Source organism: Podarcis pityusensis (assembly GCF_964106645.2).
Source record: "Podarcis pityusensis genome assembly, chromosome: Z".
NCBI lineage: Eukaryota > Metazoa > Chordata > Lepidosauria > Squamata > Lacertidae > Podarcis > Podarcis pityusensis.
The window spans coordinates 13,267,055-13,287,258 of NC_138044.1; the positions used below are offsets into that span (position 1 = coordinate 13,267,055).

A 20,204-nucleotide genomic window follows, 5' to 3' on the forward strand; every position below is an offset into this window, starting at 1 on the left:
TCAACAGATTCAAGACATACAAAAGAAAGTACTACTTTACACAGCACATCCTTAAACTATGGTACCCATTCCCACAGGAAGCAGTTAGGAGATCCCTGAAAGAGCTTCAATTGCCTGGCTGTTTTGCAACAAACCCCTTTTTCACAGGGAACTCTGCCCACTGTTGCACTGTGAACAGAACAACGGGTCTCCTACAGTTCCCAGAAATAACTGTTGCTGCATCAGAGTGCTTTAAATGCAGGTTGTGACTACAGGGGTGTGTCAGGCCAGTTCTTACGGACTCCTTAATTTCAGGAAAGGGGCTCCACAAAATTGCTCTATCCCCAGTGTGAGGTTTGCCTGCCTCCCTGATCATCAGCATTCCAGGAGGTACTGAAACACTCCTGTTGATATCTTGAGGAGAGGTGGCTAATACAAAAAATGTTTTTAGGTGTTCTAAATTTTTGTGTGTCAGTTTATTGCCTTGTTGTCTGCTGTACTGGGCTCCTTTGGAAGGTGGGATAGAACTGTAATGTAATAAATAAAAAGTGTTCACTTTTGCATTTTATGTAATCTTTCACATGCTGTAAAAGCTGCTTTGTGGAATCTATCTAAACATCAGGCCTCATTCCAGGCTGGCAAACAAAATCCCAGCTCAGTGAATGTATGAAGTAGAGCCAGTGAGGGGGGTGTACTGAGGAGATTCAAGGGGATCAGAAGGAGGACTGCAGGTGGCCCCTGGGAGCCAGAGCTTCCCCTTCAATCACAGAAGCTGCAGCAGATTGGTTCTGGTTGTTCTAGTAGGAAAGACTAGAGCCAGCGATCAGAGGTAGCAGACAGCTTACAGCTCAACTGGGAGAATCTTCAAGTTGTATTAGCTGTTCAGTGGTGGGACTACCTGCCTCAGGATGGGGTGGGCTCTCCTTCCCGGGAAATCTTTATGCAGAGGCTGGATTGTGGGGGAGATTGCAGTGGCCATGGCTTCCTGCATTGCAGGTGCTACATTGACGGCCTCCCAAGTCGAGATGAGGACCAAGGCACTGCCTTGTGCCTATCCTGAGTTCAACATTCAACCTTTAGGCAAGCCACTCTCTGTTTCAGCCTCCCCATCTGCAATTACTAATTAGAGATTACTAATACTGGTCTCCCTCACAGGACTGGTGTTAATTCTTACTGTATCAGGTGTATGTATGTGAAGCACCTAAGGTGCCCTATAAATGGTGAGTGGGTTTTTGGCATACATAATCATGCAAATACCCCTCCCCTTCTTGCCTTGCTAAAGTGAAAGAACTGAGGCAACAGGGTTAATTTATTTTAATTGCACTTTATTATTATTTTCAAGATCCAGTTTTGTCAAGGTTCAAAACTGGAGGTGAGTGAGCTATGGCAATAGGTTAAGTTTGGTTTCCACAGGGAGGAGCTGTTCAAGGTGATACCCACTGCTACTCCCAGCAGCAGCTGGGTCAAAAGTGTGTAGGGTACAGGTGTGTTCGGCAGTGGTGAATTAAATAGTCAGTTCTTTGAAGCCAGACAAAGTGCCAAATTGACATTTGCTACCGAGAGAGCGATAGAGTGTGTCACCCCACTTCCTGCCAGCAGCCTCAAAAACCACGAGTCAAGACGACCTCAGCCCAAATGAGCAATCTGGGGAGGCTCACAGAAAAACCCCATCTCCATCCAGATCAGCCCCAGATCAGAACACAAGGCACTGAGTACCATAAGACCCATCATAGGTACAGTTCCCGTCCCCCTCCCGCCCTGGCACAGACCTGGAATCTGCTTCCATGGGGCTGGACGCTGGTCTTGGCTGTGAGGCTCCAGCCAAGTCCTGCTGCTTGTCGGCTACAGCAGCTTGAGAGGTGGGGCCAGCGGTGTGCTGACTTGCCCCACTCTCCTCCTTGCCCTCTGGACCCGTTGTGGGCCCCTCCATTGCAGGGGCCATCTCACCCGCCGCTGAATTTGGAGGTGCCAGAATGGCGGTGTCTATTGTGTCCATTTCACCCTGAGTGCTTGGCCTCTCCTTCTCAGTACTGGCAGAGAGCCTGAGAGGCGGCCTTGCAGTTTGAGCAGAGGCTGCACGAGTTTGTTCAACCGGTGCTTCCGAAGAATAAGCCTCAGGAGCTGCAAAAAGCAGACTGTCTTGGGCTCCTTCGAGAGCCGTGAATGGAGGACTGCTTGAGCTTTCCTTCAGATTAGCCAAAGGAGCGGGGGATGCCACTGGTGCTGGTTCTCGGAGAGAGTTGCTGTGGGGATCCCCATACAGGGGTGCGGCACTTGGCTGCTTCCTTTCCGCAGGTCCTTCCTCCTCGGTGCTGCTGCTCCCCCTTTGCTCCTCCTGACTCTCCAGCAGCTGCAGAGTTGTTGTCTGGAACAAGTAGAGGGGAGGGGGGATTATTTGCCACAAAAAAAGACTGCAGCCCCTGATGAAAGTACTGTGTAATGGTTGGTCTCTAGCCAGGACTCAGGAGACCAGGGTTTGAATCCCTACTCAGCCACACAGGCACAGCTAAGTGACTTTCACTTTGTAGTACCTTAGATACAACCTGTTATTTCTAGAGAGCTGGGCTTCACCCTCTTTGCCGCTCCCATGATTAGTAATATGGGGCTAAATGCCACCCCAGTCTCTGACTGGTGCAAGACTGCAGGGGTCTAGGCACTTAGTCTGTGTTTCCTTTGGAAATGAGGCACAGTGTAGACTGTGGTGTCATAATGATATATAGTTTATTTACACCTGAGCCTGTAATGGAGGGGGCTCCCAGCATACACTCCAAGAGAGTCCCGTTTTTCCCATTGCTGCAACCTCTAATTCAAACTGTCAGTCTGCATTGTGCTCTGATCCTGCCTCTCCAGCTTGCTGCATTTAACAGACTTAAAGCCTTTTTTCTTTTGATCACACCATAGCCAACTGAAATCCTAAAACTTCCTCCTAACCAAAACTTTGGCACTCTCTTCAAACTCACTATCTCAAAGCTCTGGGTGGGGCTTCACCCATCTGCTGGCTGGTAGAGTGTCTGTCTTGCTGATGGCCCATCTCTCTGTCCGCAGCACATACTGTATACTAAAATTGGATTGATAAAGAGGTTAGCATGGCCTCTGCAAATTGGTGAAGTGTTCCATTTTTTAAAGATGTTTAATGTTTGACTATGTTTTATATATGTGTTGGAAGCCACCCAGAGTGGCTGGGTATAAACAAAAGAATAATAATAATAATAATAATAATAATAATAATAATAATAATAATTATCATCATCATCATCATTAGTTCTCTAATGGCCCACCTCTCAAGCGATCTCCTCAACACAGGAAGCTGAGTCCAGCTGTTAAGCGTCTGACTTTCAGTTTCACTCTCCAAGCAGTGATTAAATTCTAACACTTACTAAACCCAGTAGTTATGGGCATCTTGCACCCAAAACTCTGGCACCCAAACTCATGACATTTGGAACCATACAAAAAGGAAGAGAAATGATAGACCAGTTCACTCAATCTGCATCTTATTCAGGTGTCAGGATCCATCTGCCCTGGGCTGTACCTTGATGGTGTTCAGGACGATACCCAGGACCTCCTGGCCGGTATAGGACTCCTCCAAGTTGAACTGGCCCCGCAGGGACTGGAAGACCTTGTTCATGAGCTTCTTCACGTGGTCCAGGATGATGCCAAAGAGTCAGAAGGCAGGGAAGCAACACCAGAAAGGACAGTGAGCTTTCAAGAGCTTCTGGACAGCCAAATGTGGTGATGATTTCATTTATTCATTTATTTTACAACGAACATACATTATCTGGATAGCATCCATGTGCCAAGAGATGGATGGCATTGCATTGTGTGACCACAGTTCAGGAGCCCTTGTAATAAACAGTAAGCAGAGAGACCTACGGCAGACATGAGAACCCAGCAGAGTGAGCAGAGGTGTTCCAAGGACAGGTGGCTCCTGCCCATTGAGGTGGGTGGGGCATAAGGCAAGGAGCCCAATGACAGGCAGAGCCACATCCTGATTGGCTGTAAGGAAGAAGGCAAGCAAGTGGTGGCTGGGTGAGGGCAGTGCCCTGTTTGCCTAATAGACTAGCCTCCACTGACTGACCTCTTGGGGCCCGCCTGCCAAGAGTAAAAGTAGGTGGAGCAACACACATTAATTTCCCCACTTGTCCCTTTCAATCCTCCATTTAAGAATGAAAGAAGCAGCATGGTCAGGTTCAAGGGCATCTTCTAGGGAGGCAAAGAACAGTCAAGGGTGCAAAGCTGGGTGTGTGGTGGGGGCACTGGGATAATCCTAAGGATCTCAGAGTCATCCAGGAAGCCACTTCTGGCCTTGGTGATGACTTTTGTCACCCCTGGGCACTACCTTATCCAGATTCTCAATTTGAACACGGTGATAAGCCAGCTCTACGTCCAGGCCTGCCACCTTCTCCTCCAACTGCATCGCAATCAGGTTCACCTCCTGGTATCTGCGTTTCAAGTCAGACAACTCCTCAAGTTCTGTGGAGGTGGGGCAGAGAGCCAGTGACAGATGAAGCCTGCGCCACAGTGCATGTCCCTGTTTCCATCCACTGCTGTAGCTAAGCCTAAGTACAGTGCCATCTGCACTATATGCTTTAAACACTCACAGCTTTCCACAAGACATTCTGGGAACTGAGAACATTCTCTTAAGGGTGCTGAGAGGTGGTGGGACCCCCGGTGTGCCACCACCCCCAGGTACAATTCCCAGGCTGTTAAACTATGCTGGAAATGGCCGCTTAAGCAGGGCTCTCCACTTCAACACAACTATTGGCAGCTGGAAAAAACCACACTTCCCAGGATTCCTTGGGAGAAAGCCATGCCTGACTGCAGTGGCATGATAATGCTGTATAGTGTGGATGGGGCCTCCGTGTAACTTTAAAGACATATCACATGTTTCTTCTCACTCTTACTCTTACACCGCTCTGCTCTTGCATGCAGCGCAAGGAAGGTGCAGAATATGCACAAACCCATTTTCTATTATGTTACATTATGTTATTGTTTGTAAGCTGGAGATTCATTTCAACAAAAAACAGCATAGAAATACAATCAATCAAGTTTGTAGAGATCAGAAGTTTGCCTTTTTTAAACAGATGGAATTAAAGTCAAGAGTCTTTTTGGAGACACTGTGTCTGAGTCTTTAACAGCTACACTGCAGGAGGCCCTAAGGAGCAGGACCTCCAGAGGTTGCTGGACTCCAGCGCCCATCATCCCTGGCTACGCTTGCTGGGGCTCATGGGAGGTGAAGGCCAGTAATACTTGGAGGGCCACAGGCTCCCTACCAGCAAGCTAAAGAATTTCCTAGGATGATAAAACTACTCTGCATGTGCTTGGATAGTGCTCTTCTGCCATTTCAGCGCCTCCTCTCAGCTTCCCTTACCTGCCAGCTGTGCACGGAGTCGGTTGACCTGGGCTTTCTGCCTCTCCAACTCTGTCAGGGCTTCATTCAGTTGGGAGTGGAGATTCATCTCCTGCTTCTGATGACGGGCCAGCTCCAGCTGGAGCTGGGAGATCTGCACCGTGGCTTCCGCTAGCTCCTTGGTGACCCTGACCTGCAACGCAAAGGAGCAGAAGAGACAGGAGAACATATGGGGAAGGAGAGCCCACAAGACCTTTCCTGGGAGGATGCAAGAGCTGTGCTTTTGGAGGCTCCCAAATGCTAAGAATGAGTCTCCCAGGAAACACCCTGCAGAACTGGTCTACTGGCAAGGCTATGAGGAGCAGGGGGAGGCAGAAGCCTTGGGCTTTTTAGTTAGTTCAGGAAAAAGCATGCACGACAAAGGTGCATAAAATGGAGAGTAGAAAATATTTTCCCAGAAAATTCAGGACAGACATAAGAAAGGACATCTTCACACAGCAGAGCTCTCTCCCACAAGATGGAATGAAGGCCACCAAGTGGGATGGCTTTAGCAGCAGATTAGACAAAACAATGGGGCAGGAAAAGCTATCTACAGCCACCAGCCACAAGGTCTCCCTCCACCGTTGGAGGCAGCATGCTGTTCCTGGGAACTGCAAGTGGGGTGAGCGCAGATCCTGCTTGTAGGATTCTCTTTTGGGACATCTGGTTGTGAGAATAAGACGGGCTTTGGGCCTGATCCAGCCAGGCAAAAGCACTCAAGGAGGTGCAAAGTAGGACTGGTAAGGGTGCATGGCTTGGAAGGAGTTTTGAGGGCCAGACACATAGGCCTGGAAGGTGGCCTTTGGTCCAGGGGCCTGGAGTCCCCCCACCCCTGATTTAGGAAAACCCATTGTCACTGAAGCTGGGATGCCAAGGCACAGAGAGGCTTCGCAACGAGAGACACCTGCAGAAGGCGTGAGGTTTTCGCCTGCTAAAAGTATGAAATGGTGACCTGGAAAAGTATGAGGGAGGGAAGGAAGTGCTCATGTAGTCAGGACACCCAAAGACAATGCCTCACCTGGTCCCACCCCTGATCCAGTGGAGGCATGTGCTAGAGAGAAAAGCGGCAACAAGGAGAGGAGAGTTAACACCACCAGAAGCAAGAACAGCAAGAGGGGAGAAAGTTTTATCAAAAGAGGCAATGGCATTCTGGGGTTAAGCACACTCTGCTTATTCTGTGTTCCAAGGGCTGATTATATCACTCAAAATCCCAGCGGCCTCAGAGTAAGATGCATGGAAGATCCCTTAATGGCGGGGTTTGCACGCTGATGCCCAAGGAAGAACAGGCCACAGCAAACCTGGACTTGCATCCTCTCCCCTTACATCTCCTCCTCTCATGCGACCAGGAACCCTGACACTTATGCCTAGCCATGGTTTGCTGTGTTGCCTGGTACTACGAGCTGCAGCTAACGCTAACATCAACTATGGTTAATATCAAACACACCAACTTCAAATGTTTGTTTCAATAAGCTAACTTCAGAAACTAATTCTGCTTAACATTAATGGCTGTTCTCAGTCCAGACAACAGAGGAAGCAGCAGTTACCTAGAAGTGGAAACTCTCACACCCTTCTTCTTGGCTGCATAGGAGGAAGTGAGGGGGACGTTCACTGTGCTTGCTCACATCATGCCAACCTGAGGTGCCTTTCAAAGGATTACCTGAAGCTTATGAATCTTTTACTTGTATGTGCATGTATACCTAGCCAATCGTTTGTTCTATTTTGTTGCTGCTGCTGCTCAGAAACGTAACTTCTTTCTGGCCTGCAGGCAAAGGGGAATAGTGACCTGCACTAGCGATTGTGAACTCAAGGATGGGATCCTGGGATAGCACTTGCCCTCCCCACAGCCTCAGTCACTTGGCCCTCCTGTTGTGGCTGTCACACTGCCAGGGCTTACCTTCTCCTGTTCAGCATGTAGGACTCTTGCCTGGGTGTGCTTCATGGTCCTCTGCAATGAGCTGTTGCTCTGCTCAAATATCAGGTTGCTCTGCTCCACATAGCTGGGGAAGAATTGTTTTTTGCACACGTGAATGTTTGCTTGATTTGATACTTTCCATCCTCTCATGTAAAAAAAGAAATCAAGGCAGTATCATACGTAGATCTCACTTTTCAAAAGCCACCCTAGGAGAGATTCTATCCTTTATATCAGAATCCTAATAGTTCTTATTTTATGTTCCATCTTTCCTCCAAGGAGCTCAAATACTGGTATATAGTTTTCCTCCCTTTTTTATCTTCACAACAAGCCTGTGAGGTAGGTTAGGCTGGGAGAGAGTGACTGGCCCAAGGTCACCTTCATGGCAGAGTGGGGATTGGAACCATGGTCTCCCAGATCTTACTCTGACAGACCCTCTTAACTGGAACCCCACACTGGCTATATTCCTGTATTCCTCTATTTGTACATCCAGCCCAGTACTGTCCACTTTGACTGGCAGCAGCCTTGGGGTGCCTGGGGATTGAGCCAGGCCACCTGAGATTTAGGCTCCCTGAAGTATGGAAGGAAGGGAGTTAACAAACCTGAGCACAGTAGGAAGAGTCTATTAAGGGGTAGGATACTCAACTGACCTTTGGGACTCTGCCTCGGCCAAGCCCCTCACCAACCCCACCTCATGACCTCCCCAAGGGAGCTTTAGCCTGGCTGGAATGTGTCCTTGAACTGTGACAGTGCACCTTGCTTCCCTGGACAGGGAGAGGTGTGTGCAGAAAGAAGCCCCACATGGTGTATTTTCTGGCTGCACAGAAGGCAGGAGCAGCATCTGTTGCTCTGTCCACTGGAGCCCCAGCCCAGCCCTGGAATGTGGCCCCTGCCAGGTTCTTTGGAGGAAGCCACAGCTGTTGAAAATGGCATGGCGCTACTTGGAATATATGATTTATTGAATTTGTATACCGGACTTCATCCACCCAAGGTGGTACAGTGCAGATGGGGCCTGAGTTATGCAGCTGAGGTGAAGGCCAAAAGTCTCAAACACAGAGGTGGCAACTTGTTTACTGCAGAGTTAGGATGTGACACCTGGGAGAATGGAAGGCTTAAAAGCTAAGAGCACCCTCAATTTATTTCTCACCCTGGCTTTGGAGCGGGAGTAGGAGGAGTCAGCCATGCTGGGTCTGTAGCGGGGCTTTCTGATTGTGGCGCTGGTGAAGGTGTGAGGGAGTCCCTGGGGCCCAGGTTCTGTCCGGCGGAGTCAGCGCCCTTTGCAAACCACACCTAAGGGAGCAAAAGAGGGGCATCATGGAGTCTGGTCAAGGCAACCACTGCCTCCATTTGTAGAACTTTATCCAGGCTGTAGACCGACCACCCAACAACCTTCTGAGGTTCTCTTGGTCGCTAACATGTTGGGAGGAAGACACACTCACCCGTTTGACTTCCACGTCAAAGGCCAGAGTTGAGTCCGGAGGAATGCGTTCAGCTTCTGCCAAAGGCCTGTAAGCCAATGCTGGTGGGATGAGGAGGAACCGCCTCCCTCCTCTCTTCATGCCAATCATTCCATCTTCCCAGGCCTTCAAGTTCCAGAAATGGAGAACCAAGAAAAAAACAAGTTTGGGTGACCGCCTTCGCTAAGTGCCAGAACCACACAGCCGTCGCCAACCTGACGTCGTCCAGATACCTTGGACTCCAACTCCAATCAGCAGGCGCTGGCTGGGGATGATGGCAGTTGGAGTCCACAGGATCTGTGTGTGTGTTTGTCAGGTTGGTAAAGGCTGGTTGAGAGCAGGGCACAGGAATACTGACAGTTCTCTTGAAGTCTTGAGGAAAGTAGTTGAAAGCAGGGATGAAAACCATTCCCTCCGGGGCAACCTTCTTGGTGGGGAGGAGCATGCCAAAAGTGGGCGGGGCTAGAGGGGAAAGTGGGAGGGGCAATGAATGTAATTTTTACCTTTGTACAATAGGCTACTTTAGAGACCCACTCACACTCCCTCCTCTGTCTCTCATCCAGGACAGCAAGAGGCAACATTGGAGGTCCAGGACATTTTTCTTCCAGGCCACAGAGGAGGCCTCCCACTCCAGCAGATCATGGCAGGCGTAGCTGCCATGGGACAGCTACCTGCCTCCGGTTCTTGAGGAAGCCATTTGATCAGCTCAAAAAACATCACTGCTATTCAACCTTCCACACAGCCCGGGCTGCTGAACTCTGCTTAGATGTGGAAGTGGAAGAAAGAATCCTTACACTGCGGTGGGAAGATAGCGCCATCTTACCTTGATGACTTTGCCAGAGCCTAGCTTCAGACGGAGCAGCTTCTCTTTATTTACATTCGAGGCAAAAACCTGTTCCAAAAGTGGAAGGTCGATGGGGTGAAATTACTTTTAATGCAGAAGGTAACAGGTTCATGTTCCACTACTCCCACTGCTGAGCCAACAGCAATGAGTATTGAAGGACGGGGCACAGCTCAGGGACACAGCACCTGTTTTGCAGGCAGAAGGTTCCAGGTTCAACCCTGGCATCTCCAAGTAAGGTCAGGGAAAGGCTTTTGCTTGGAAGCCTGGAGAGCTACTGCCAGTCAATGTGGGCGATGCCAACCTAGACCTGTGGCCTGATGCAGTGCAAGGCAGCTTTCTATGTTGAATCCCCTACCTAGCGGTGCCTCCCATGTTACAGATTGGGTAAAATGAGGTTGAGAAATAGGATCTACACCTTGGAGACAGGTGAAGCTCAGGGCCTAAGAGCATGTGCTTCCCAGGAAGAAGGTCCTGGGTTCCCTCCCTGGCATCCCCAGTTGAGAAAGGGCGGCAAGGCTGGGCAAGGCCCCACCTCTGGAGAGCAACCAATGCAAGCCCCATGGAAAAGCACTGGCTAGAGCTCATTGGGGTTGGGGTCAAATGCACATTGAGCTGTGAAGCAAGCTGGGTGAGCCTCACCAAGTCCCTCTCCTGTTTCATTTCCTTGCAATGTTATTGAAAGGCAAAAGGATGGGGTTGTGGGAGAAAAGGGCTGTATGCAATCTATAAACCAGGAGTGGGAAAGCTGTGGCCATGCAGTGCTGCTAGAGACTTCAACCCCCATCATCCCCAGACACCCCCTCTGCTAGGTCTCACCTGCCCAAGACTACCGTTCTGGAACAGCCAGCCTGTAAAAGTGATCTCCAGGACATCTCCAGTCGCCACACCTTGGCCGTCTCCGAGAACAAGATCCTGGCACAGCACTGAGTCAGGAGAACGGTTGCTGTTATACTTGGCAATGCACAGCTGTGAAGAGGAAGAACCAAGCCATTTGTGTCATTAGCTACCATTGTCATCCGCACCTATGCAATCTGGCCCAATGCAGCACTGGCTGAAGACCCCAGGGGCCTGAAAGGCCCCAACTGGCTACACCACCATTCCTTGCCCTCCCTGGATGCTTCTTAGTGGTTGGCAGAGAAAGCTTCTGGTGACTGATGCAAGAGAGCTGACCTCCCATGAACACTAGTTCAGTGTCTGCAGGAGAGCCACCCCCCACCCCACAATGCAGTGTACGCCTCTGGCACCTGCTTGCTGAAGTCCACAGCTGCCATTTCTGATTCAAACATGATGGACCAAATCTGCCTCTGATCATCATAAAATGTGCAGTAGTTTTTGGGATGCACCTGCAGAAAGAGAAAAGAGAAAGTGGAATTCTGAGCAGCAGACAGCCTCTGCTCAAAGCAACTTTCTTCCTGATGGGTCTTGCTAAAGACTTTGGATTGTGTCCCAATGTTAGCCCTACTCAGAGCAGACCCATGAAAATTGATGGACATGATGAACGTTGGTGCATTAATTTCAGTGAGTCTACTCTGAGCACACACACAAACATCAACATATGTAGAGTGTCATGTTTAGAAATGGAAAAATGCTATAGGATTTCGGGGTGGAGGGCTACCCCAAGTGATGTAAGCTACAGTAGGACAGAGGGCAGAATGTCATCTATTTTACTTTGTTACCTCTAGGTAAGCGTTTTAACCATAGAGGGGCCCCTTGGATCTAACATTACTCAAATCTAATGGGTTGCAACAAGCATTAGCCCTACTGAAAGCAGACCCACTGAAATTTATTGACCACAGCTGAGACCTCATATCCAATGTGCATTTCAAACCACCAAAGATTTCTGCTTAGCTTCAGCAAGATGCGTTGCATCGTGTATCCTCAGCCTATGCCATGGTCCTTGCAGGTCTTAACACCAAAGCTTACCGTGAATACAAAGCAAGCATGGATGCTGGCGGTCGCAATCTGCTGCAGCTGGCTGATATAAAGAAGCACTTTGTACTGGATTCCACAAGAGACGGAAGGACAGAAGAAAACAAGAGCAAAAGTGAGGAATCAAAAACTACGGGGCTGGCTGTTTTCAAAAGCACCTGGAGCTCTTCTTATACCAGGCAGCATTTCCACAGCACCCCAACAGCCAAATGACATATTAACATATAAATACATCAGAGGTGTTCATCATAGGAATTGCTTTGCTTGCAGGTGCCTGGCTTAATTACATGTGGAATGACTTCGTTACAATGGAGCAGGTGTGGGGAGCCTTTACTGCTGAGCTACAACACCCATTGACTCTTGCCAGCATGGCCAGTGGAGAGGGGTGATGGGAGCTGTCGTTCAGCGACATCTGGAGGACCAAAGGCTCCCTACACCTGGAGAAACCAAGGGGTGAAATCTGTCCTTTTCCGCCCAATCAGCTAAACGGGAATGACAGCCCAGTGTTTTATCCTGTCCCCACCACCCTCACCTGCAGCAGGGGAGTGGGACAAGGCAATCATACCAGAGTCTTCCTGGAATAAACGCGTATGTTTCCTGACATATTTTATCCATTGCTTGTAAAACACCTGCGAATCCTTTCATAGCAAAGTGGGGCAGAACAAACCACTGAAGAGCTGGCTGACTGGGCTGAAAAGGACAGAGGCTGGAAAAACTGAATCCCTTTTCCAACATAAGCTGCTGAAACCCCCTTCCTTTTTTGAGTGTGGTGGGAAACGTTTATTGATTTTTTTAAGCCATGACAAAGTTACCATCTCACTTTCCTCTATCCACTCTGCACACAATACCCCCTAGGCCCTTCTTTTGTCAAGATTCTAGTCCACGTGGTTCTAGTTAAATAAGAGCACAGGGCCTTTGACTGAATAAAACCACTAGTCTCTCTAGCTCAGGACTGCATACTCTGACTGTCAGCAGTGTCCCCAGCCCTACCCAGAGGAGCTAGTGATTGGATTTGGGAGCTTCTGTCTGCAAAGTGGATGCTGTGTTACTGAGCGACAGCCCCTTCCCTGCTACGAATACTTTTTCTAGAGAAGTGAGGTCAGAATAAGAAAAATGGGAGCTATAACCCTTGTGAGCTGATTGGGCAGAAAGAGACAGGAGCCAAAACAGCACCTTTGCTTTTTCCAGAGTAGGACATCATCAGGAAACCAGGATTCAGAGAAAGGGAAGCATTTCCTCAGCCCAACCTACATCAACCCGGTATCCTCCAGATGTTTAGGACCAACAGCAGCTGTAGTCCCAAACATCTGAAGGCCAGCAGGTTGGCAGAAAGCCAGACTACTTCAAGACACCACACCTCCTCCTCTTACCTCCTTGGTTGCATTGCTGCCCACTACAGCTGCTCCATACTTGCCATGTTTCACATATTTCCCATTGGTACTGGAATGAGAAGAGAACACCTCTTAGCTTCCCACAATTGTTGCCACCATGCCAACCCCATGGGTTATATTAAGCAGCTCTTTACAAAGACTTCCCAGGGGTTGTTTGACTCCCATCAGCCCAGGCCATCTGGCCAGCGGAGAGTGGCGATGTGGGGGGTGAGCGGTAGCAGCCCAGCAACATTTTATCAGCCCACAAGCTCCCCATCCCAGGAGGTCTCTATCCTCATTTCAGTTCAGTGTTGGCTGGTGCCTCATTGGGGTGAATGCAGGGAGCCCAACTCTAGGTGGCACCAGAGCCCACGACAAGAAGGGCCAGCTAAGTCTAGGGCTGTCCCCATCCTCCTCCTTGCTGTGTTCTACCATGGCAGCATAGAGACTGAGGGGGTAGAGGAAGCTGACAGGAAGTCCTGCCCTCTGGATCGGTTGGACGTAAGAAGGCAGGCAGGTGGGAGCCAGCTGAGGGCAGAATGAGGGGGTACCTTCCTACTGGACCTGCTTTCACTGGTGTAGCATAAGGCAAGGAAATCAACAGCACATCGAGCCAGAGTCAATGATATCCACAGCCTGATTGGCTGGAAGTAAAAAAACAACAACAGGCAGGTGGGGGCAGGCTGAGGTTGAGTTGGCAGTGCCCCATTCGCCCTAATCGACCACCCCCCACTGTTGTTCAGTTCCACCTCTTTCTGAACAAGCCAGGCAAGATGGAGAGATGATTGCAAAAGATGTGAGCACAGGATTTGGGTAGCAAGAACACACTGCAGCTCATCCCCCCTACTGTAGTACTCACAACAAATATGCATGAACAACTGTAGCGAAGAAAACTGAATGCACTGCTGCAGTGGACGCAGGAGCAGCTGCGGCTGCAGGAGCAGCTGCAGGAGGATGCTTCTGGGTAGACAGACCTGCAGCTGGAGCAGCACATGAGAAGGGTAAGTGCTCTGTTGCAAACAGAACATTGCTTGCAAACATCAGGCCAAGTTAGCGACCTTGTCTGAGCCAGTTGCTCAGATTAATGGAAAACAGGAAGTTGACTTTTTTTTTCCTTTTAATACTTTTATCTTGCCTTAAACAAATACAGATAAATATAAACAACCAAAATTACAAAAGAAAAATTATTAATAACAATAATGGAAAAAGCTAAAAAACTACAAAAAATATCAAAGTACATGGCATAGAACATAAGCCATTATGGGGAAGGGAAAAAAGAGGAAAGGAGGAGAAGGAGGGAAAAGAAAAAAAGGGGGGGAAGGGGGGGGAAATGAGCCAAAATACAAGAAGGCTCGTCCATTGTACGCTTCCGTCAAGATCACAACAGATCATTATTCTTATCAATTCTCTCTATCTGCATTCCATAGAATCCCTCATCTTGGTATCAGGGAACATTTCCCTATGTGGTATCATTCTAAACATAACCAGGTCTTTATTGATGTACCCTTATCCCCTAGATAATTATTTAAACATTCCCATTCTTCTTTCGCCATCTTTTTAGGTTTATCTCTTATTGCATCTGTCAGCTTCACGAGCTCCAAGTACTCGCACAATTTGACTACCCATTCATCTTTAGTGGGTGTATTTTTATCTTTCCAGTGTTTTGCCACTATAACCCTTGCTGCTGACATTGCATACATAAATAACCTGGTTTTGTTTTTGGGAATATTATCTGAAACCATTCCTAGTAAAAATTCTTCCGGATTATTGCTAAATGTAGTTTTTATCAATCTCTTTATCTCTTCATAAATCATATTCCAAAATCTTTATATCTCTAGACAGGACCATCACATATGGTAGTATGTTCCTAACCGTTCTTTACATCTCCTGCACTTGTTATTATATGATTTATTTATTTTTGCTATTTTTACGGGGGTCAAGTACCATCTATAGTACATTTTCATAAGATTTTCCCTTATAAGGAAGCAAGCCATGATTTTTTTAGTCCATTATTCATTCCAAATCCTGGGTTTGATCATATGTCCCAGGTCCCTCTCCCATTTTACTGTAATTTCTTTGATATCCTCCTCCTTTCTTTGCCAATTCAAAAATAGTTTGGCGGCTTTTAGTTGATAATATTCCAGCCAGGTTATTCCCTTCTGTTTCAGTTCTCTTAGGTGCTTTATTTTCGGGTTGCTACTTATTTCCTCTACTAAATCCTTGTATGTTAACCAATCACTGTTCATATTTTTCCTATGAACTGTCATAGATTCCATTGGTGACAGCCACCATGGTGTTTTGGTCACTACTGATTTTTTACTTCTCTCCCATTCTTCATATAATGCCCTTCTCAAAATATGATTTCAGAACAGGAAGTTGCCTTGTATGGCGTCAAACCACTGGGTCCATCTACCTCAGTGTGGTGAATACAGACCACCAGCACCTTTCTGGGGCCCCAGGTCAGGGGTCTCTCCCCAGCACTACTCAGGAGTTGACCAACCCAGTTGATTCTGTGGGGCTTCAGAACCAAAGGTTGGACTAGATGGTCCACAAGGGCTCGACTTATGTTCCTAGGCATTGTGAACAGTTTACTTACCAGTAGCTAGTTGACCTTTTTTAGGCTGCTTGGGTGACATGTATTGGAAGAGCACATTTCCAGATTCTGTAGTTGTCTGATCCTGTCCAAAGAGAGAGGCCAGCCTGGTCCTGGGCAGAGAGAAAAGTAACCATTCACTTCATTCACACAGAGAGGCAAGCGGGTGGGAACAAGACATGTATCTGCAAGCACAAAGATGCTCATGTTTCACTGCAGGTTGGCGATTTTGTTGCAGCCTTCCCCAAAGACCAGAGAGTAATGGATTCAAAAACTAGAATCCTGTCAGTGATTAGGATGCTGGCCACATGACCCGGAACCTGTACGCCGGCTCCCTCGGCCAATAAAGCGAGATGAGCGCCGCAACCCCAGAGTCGGTCACGACTGGACCTAATGGTCAGGGGCCCCTTTACCCTTTACCTAAAGGAGTAGACACATTGTGAGTCTTCTCTAAGCAGAACTTAGTTGGAGACAATCCCTTCCTTTTCCTATTAGTTTCTATAACCTCTCTTAAGAAGAAAAGAAAAGCCTGCAGGATCTGGCCAAAGGCCCAGCGAGTCCAGCATTCTGTTCTTACAGTAGCCAACAGAACCCAAGCACAAGAGGCCTCTCCCCTCCTGTGGCTTCCAGCAACAGTTGTTCAGAAGCCCTGCTGCCACCAACTTGGTGAGCACAGCCACGGTGACTAAACATCACTAGCCTTCTCCTCCCTGAATTTTTCTAATCCTCTTTTAAAGTCACCCAAGTTGGTGGCCATTCCTGCCTCCTGCGGGAGAGTTCTGTAGTTTAACTGTGCATGATGTGAGAAAGTACTTTCTTTTGCTTTTCCTGAAGGTCTTCCAACATTCAGCTTCATCGGATGTTCACAAGAGGGAGAGAAACTGTTCCCTATCCACTTTCTCCATGCCATGCCTAATTTGATAAACTTCTATCATATTATCTCTTTCTTGCTTTTTGTCTAAACTACAAAGTCCCTAAAACTGAAAAGGCTGTTGCCCAATTATTGCACCCAAGCTTTTATAGAACCTAGTACAGTGGTACCTTGGTTTTTGAACAGCTTAGTTCACAAACTACTTGGAACCCGAACACTTCAAACCCAGAAATAAGTGTTCAGGTTTTCAAATCTTTTTTGGAATCTGAACGTACTTCGTTTGGGGGGGGGGGCATTTTCGTTTTGAGTGCCACACTTCCAATGCTCTCTCGCTTGTTGCCTGACCTGGGCTTCCCACATTTTTATTTATTTTTTTTAATTAAAGATTTTCTTGTTTTACAGAAGTATGTGTAATGTTTCTCGTATTTTTCCCATGTAACATTTTTACAAATCTGTTTCATTTGTTGAGACATTAGGGGGAGAAAAAAAAGGGTGGAGGGGGGGAAGATGGGTAGGGGTGTGGTCAGGTGGCGATGTTTCTATTATGCTTAATGTATGTAGGGTTTGGTGTCAGCGTTGCTTGTGCTGTTCACTTGTGTTCCTTTGGTGGTGAGAGAGGTTGGGGTTGGCTTAGGATGTGGTTGTTTATTTGTGATTGGCTGTGGTGATCTTTGTTTTTATGTGTGAGTGGGGTGGGTGGGTGTTTTAGATCAGGTTAGCCACATTGATTTATATGCTGTTGGTGGATTATTGTCATTGTCTTGTTGGGCTGTGTACGTGATAAAGGGGAGCCATACCGGGGTAAAGGTGTCTTCTTCTGTTTGTCCCCGTGTCAGTTTCAGTTTATTGGTTATTTTTTCTAGTAGGGCTGTTTCCCATACTATTTGGTACCATTGGTCCATGCTTACTCCTGACAGGTCTCTCCAGTGTCTGGTTATGGTGTTTCTGGCTGCTGAAAATAGGTGGGTTATGAGTTCTTTGTCGTGTAAATGGGCATTGCTTTCTTGGAAGATGTTTAGTAGGGCCAATTCTGGGGTGATGTCTAATAATTGCTTAGTTATTTTACATATTTCTCGTGTGGCTGTTGTCCAGAATAGTCGCCTTCCTTTCCAACCCCCCTCCCCCGCTGGAACTCCCCCATCACGCACCCTCGTCCCTCCAATGGCAATGGGTAAATCACTGCCAGTTTTTAATAGTCTAGTTATGGGAAAGCACACCTTGGTTTTGGAACACTTTGGTTTTGGAACAGACGTCCGGAACTGATTAAGTTTCAGAACCAAGGTACCACTGTAAACAAAAATAAAATTGTAAAGGAATCCATTATTGAAAAGATACAAGCCCTGCCCTTGTGGTTTACTTTTCCCCACACAGGACAATTCACTGTCAGGAAGGTGGGGAGAGGGAATAAACCTGGCTGAATACAAGTGGTTTTTCCTACAGACATTCAGAAGTATCTCATCTCAGGGTTGTTCTGGGAGCTAAAACTTACCAGTTACCCCACATCCTAGCCCACTTCCCTGCAGTCCTGAGAGCTAGAAACTTGCAGATTAAAACAAACGAACAAACACTAAGACCAAGTATCTTCAAACATTAAATTTCCAGACTTAGCCCCAAACTTCATGCTATACCAAGGGGTGAAGTGCCCATTTTAAATGCCTGACAGCACCCCAAACAGATGGTCCCGATGAAACAAACCCGTGGACTGCCTGCCAAAGGTACTCTATTCGCCGTGGGTTCAAGTGCCCCAGTCAGTTCTCCAGCTCCCACCCATTCAATGTTGGCTGCTGTTTTCTCGTGTCATTACCCCTCCCCTCTCTTTTCCATCCTGAAGCATCAGCAAAGTAAGGCGTGGGCAGTGGGGGGGTGAATTAAACAGCTAAAGTTTCCAAAGGCAATTCTGCGTTTGTACAACAACAATCCTCTGGAATGGCTGCATGACCTTGTGAGAGATATGAAAATCTATCCCGTATCATCCCTAAGCAGTTCTTACAGGATTCCAGCTAGAGAAAAACCACGTGGCAACATGCATGTTTAAGGGGCTCCCAAAAGAAGCGAGCGGAACAGAGATTGTGAGCTTGGCTTCTCCTTCTGGGGAGAGTGACATTCTGGGAAGACATAGATCAGGGGTCAGCAAACTTTTTAAGCAGGGGGGCAGTCCACTGTCCCCCAAACCTTGTGGGGGGCCGGACTATATTTTGAATATCGGGGGGTGGCACCTACAGTTCTCCATAAATTTCTGAACTACAACTCCCACTGGCTATATGTCTCTCTGACGTTTGCTCACTGCCAGCGTTGCCAAAAGCAGCAGTGCAGTGCCCTCATTTTGAACACCTAAAATGTCACAGTGTAAAGGGCACTAGAAATCTTTCTTAGGGTTCCTTCTGTAAAAGGAATATAAGACCACAAAACACCTCCATTCAGTCCTGTTACTGGCACCCACTTTAGGGCAGGAGTTAGAATGCCAAATTGTGACCTGGGAAATCAGGGTACAGACCCCCACTTGGAGATGAAGCTCACTTTGTGACTCTCTCTCAGTGTAACATCAGCACAGAAGAAGTGGAAACAGAAAGCTAGAATTAGGAAAAGGGAAAATATTTCACCACAGCAGAGGCAACAGGCATTTGTATGAAAATCAACCCTATGTACATTCATGGGGAAGTTCAGTTGAATTCAGTGGAGTCTACTCCCCAATAAGTCTTGCTTTTTAAGAATAATCCTCCTTTCCCCATTAACCCTTGGGCTGAACTTCCTAATTCCCAACCACTACTAAAACATAATGTATTCCCTCACTCTACAAAAGGTGTGGGGTTCCTTTGGCCCTCTGGATTGTAATGCAAGCGTAGTCTCATCACCAGTGGTGTAGCGGTCTGGGGTTGCGGAGGTTACGATTTCTGCAGCAGGGTCCCTGCCTCCCGCACCCAATCATCATGAGAGGCGAACTTTTTAGCCACTGCATGCTCCAAAGCTAAGCATGTAAGAAACAGTGAAAACACAAGGCACTTCGGTTTCAGCTCAGAGTAGGTCCACTGAAATGGGCGGGCATAACCAACGCATAGCTTAGTCGGATGCAAGCCAGCGCCCCCCATTTCATCCTTAGCTGGACGAAACCACGCCCATTTCATCTTCACCAGCAACGCTGTGAGGCAGAGAGAGAGAAAGAAAAAGAAAAAGAAAGAAAGAGAGACAGAGACAGAGAGAGAGGGAACCTTGCTGGTTTCAAAGACGCCTAGCTCTGCGGAACTTTACCTCTCCTCTTAGCGCATAACAGCACGTAATTGCAGACAAAGCCCTTTGCATGTGCTCGGAATCACCCTTCGCAAGCCTGCACCCCCACCCCAGCCCCACATACAGCCGCAGCCCCACATGCTGCCCCAGCCCCACATGCAGCCCCAGCCCCACATACAGTTCTAGTCCCACATGCTGCCCCAGCCCCACATACAGTCCCAGCCCCACATGCTGCCCCAGCCCCACATACAGCTCTAGTCCCCTCACACAGCCCCGCCCCCTCACGCGGACCCAAAGACACTCGCACACCCCGCATCTCCCCCCACGCAGAGAGGCGCCGCATTCTCACCCTCCCGTCGGAAGCTGGAAGGCCTCGTCTTCTTCATCCATGTCCCCCAACATCCTGACGGCCCCTCGCTCCCCGCGCCCCTCGGCTAAGCCCAAGCCGGGAGGCGAGAGCAGCAAAGTGCGCGGCTGCAACTTCTCGGCCATGGCGCAAGCGCTGGACTGCAAGCCAAAGCGGCCGGCGGCATTCGCGGTCCCCAAACGGGCCAAACTTGCACGCGGAGGGAAGAAACGCGTCCAGGGCAACACGAGCAATCAGCTGCTGCCGCAGCCGCGAATTTGGCGGCGGGACTCTT

The 20,204-nt window shown here is 48.3% G+C and overlaps 2 protein-coding genes across 2 annotated transcripts in view; both read right to left on the reverse strand.

The window, feature by feature from the left end:
• Positions 1 to 1,287: 1,287 nt before the first annotated feature.
• LOC308467888 (FK506-binding protein 15-like) overlaps positions 1,288 to 20,204 on the reverse strand; it is a 49,038-nt gene continuing 30,121 nt past the window's right edge. Inside the window, exons 20-24 of the mRNA XM_080989567.1 lie at positions 6,384 to 6,416; positions 5,348 to 5,519; positions 4,316 to 4,449; positions 3,509 to 3,610; positions 1,288 to 2,344 (exon numbers count right to left, since the gene is read on the reverse strand). Of these exons, the coding sequence (XP_080845693.1) occupies positions 1,673 to 2,344; positions 3,509 to 3,610; positions 4,316 to 4,449; positions 5,348 to 5,519; positions 6,384 to 6,416 (1,113 nt within the window). The 3' untranslated portion in view covers positions 1,288 to 1,672. The remainder of the gene's footprint in view (positions 2,345 to 3,508; positions 3,611 to 4,315; positions 4,450 to 5,347; positions 5,520 to 6,383; positions 6,417 to 20,204) is intronic.
• Positions 11,433 to 20,060, reverse strand: LOC308467921 (FK506-binding protein 15-like). The gene is made up of 4 exons (XM_080989680.1): positions 19,913 to 20,060; positions 15,471 to 15,580; positions 12,875 to 12,944; positions 11,433 to 11,573 (listed from the first exon to the last, which is right to left on the reverse strand). Exons 1-3 carry the CDS (start codon positions 20,053 to 20,055, stop codon positions 12,925 to 12,927), a joined length of 273 nt encoding a protein of 90 aa, XP_080845806.1. The 5' UTR covers positions 20,056 to 20,060; the 3' UTR covers positions 11,433 to 11,573; positions 12,875 to 12,924.

Coding starts and splice junctions, on each gene's coding strand:
- LOC308467921 (XM_080989680.1), bottom strand. CDS start 20,055: ATGGCCGAGAAGTTGCAGCCGCGCACTTTGCTGCTCTCGCCTCCCGGC. Junction 15,581..19,912: donor TTCCAGCTTCCGACGGGAGG/GTGAGAATGCGG, acceptor CTCTCTGCCCAG/GACCAGGCTGGCCTCTCTCT. Junction 12,945..15,470: donor AAAAGGTCAACTAGCTACTG/GTAAGTAAACTG, acceptor TTCTCATTCCAG/TACCAATGGGAAATATGTGA.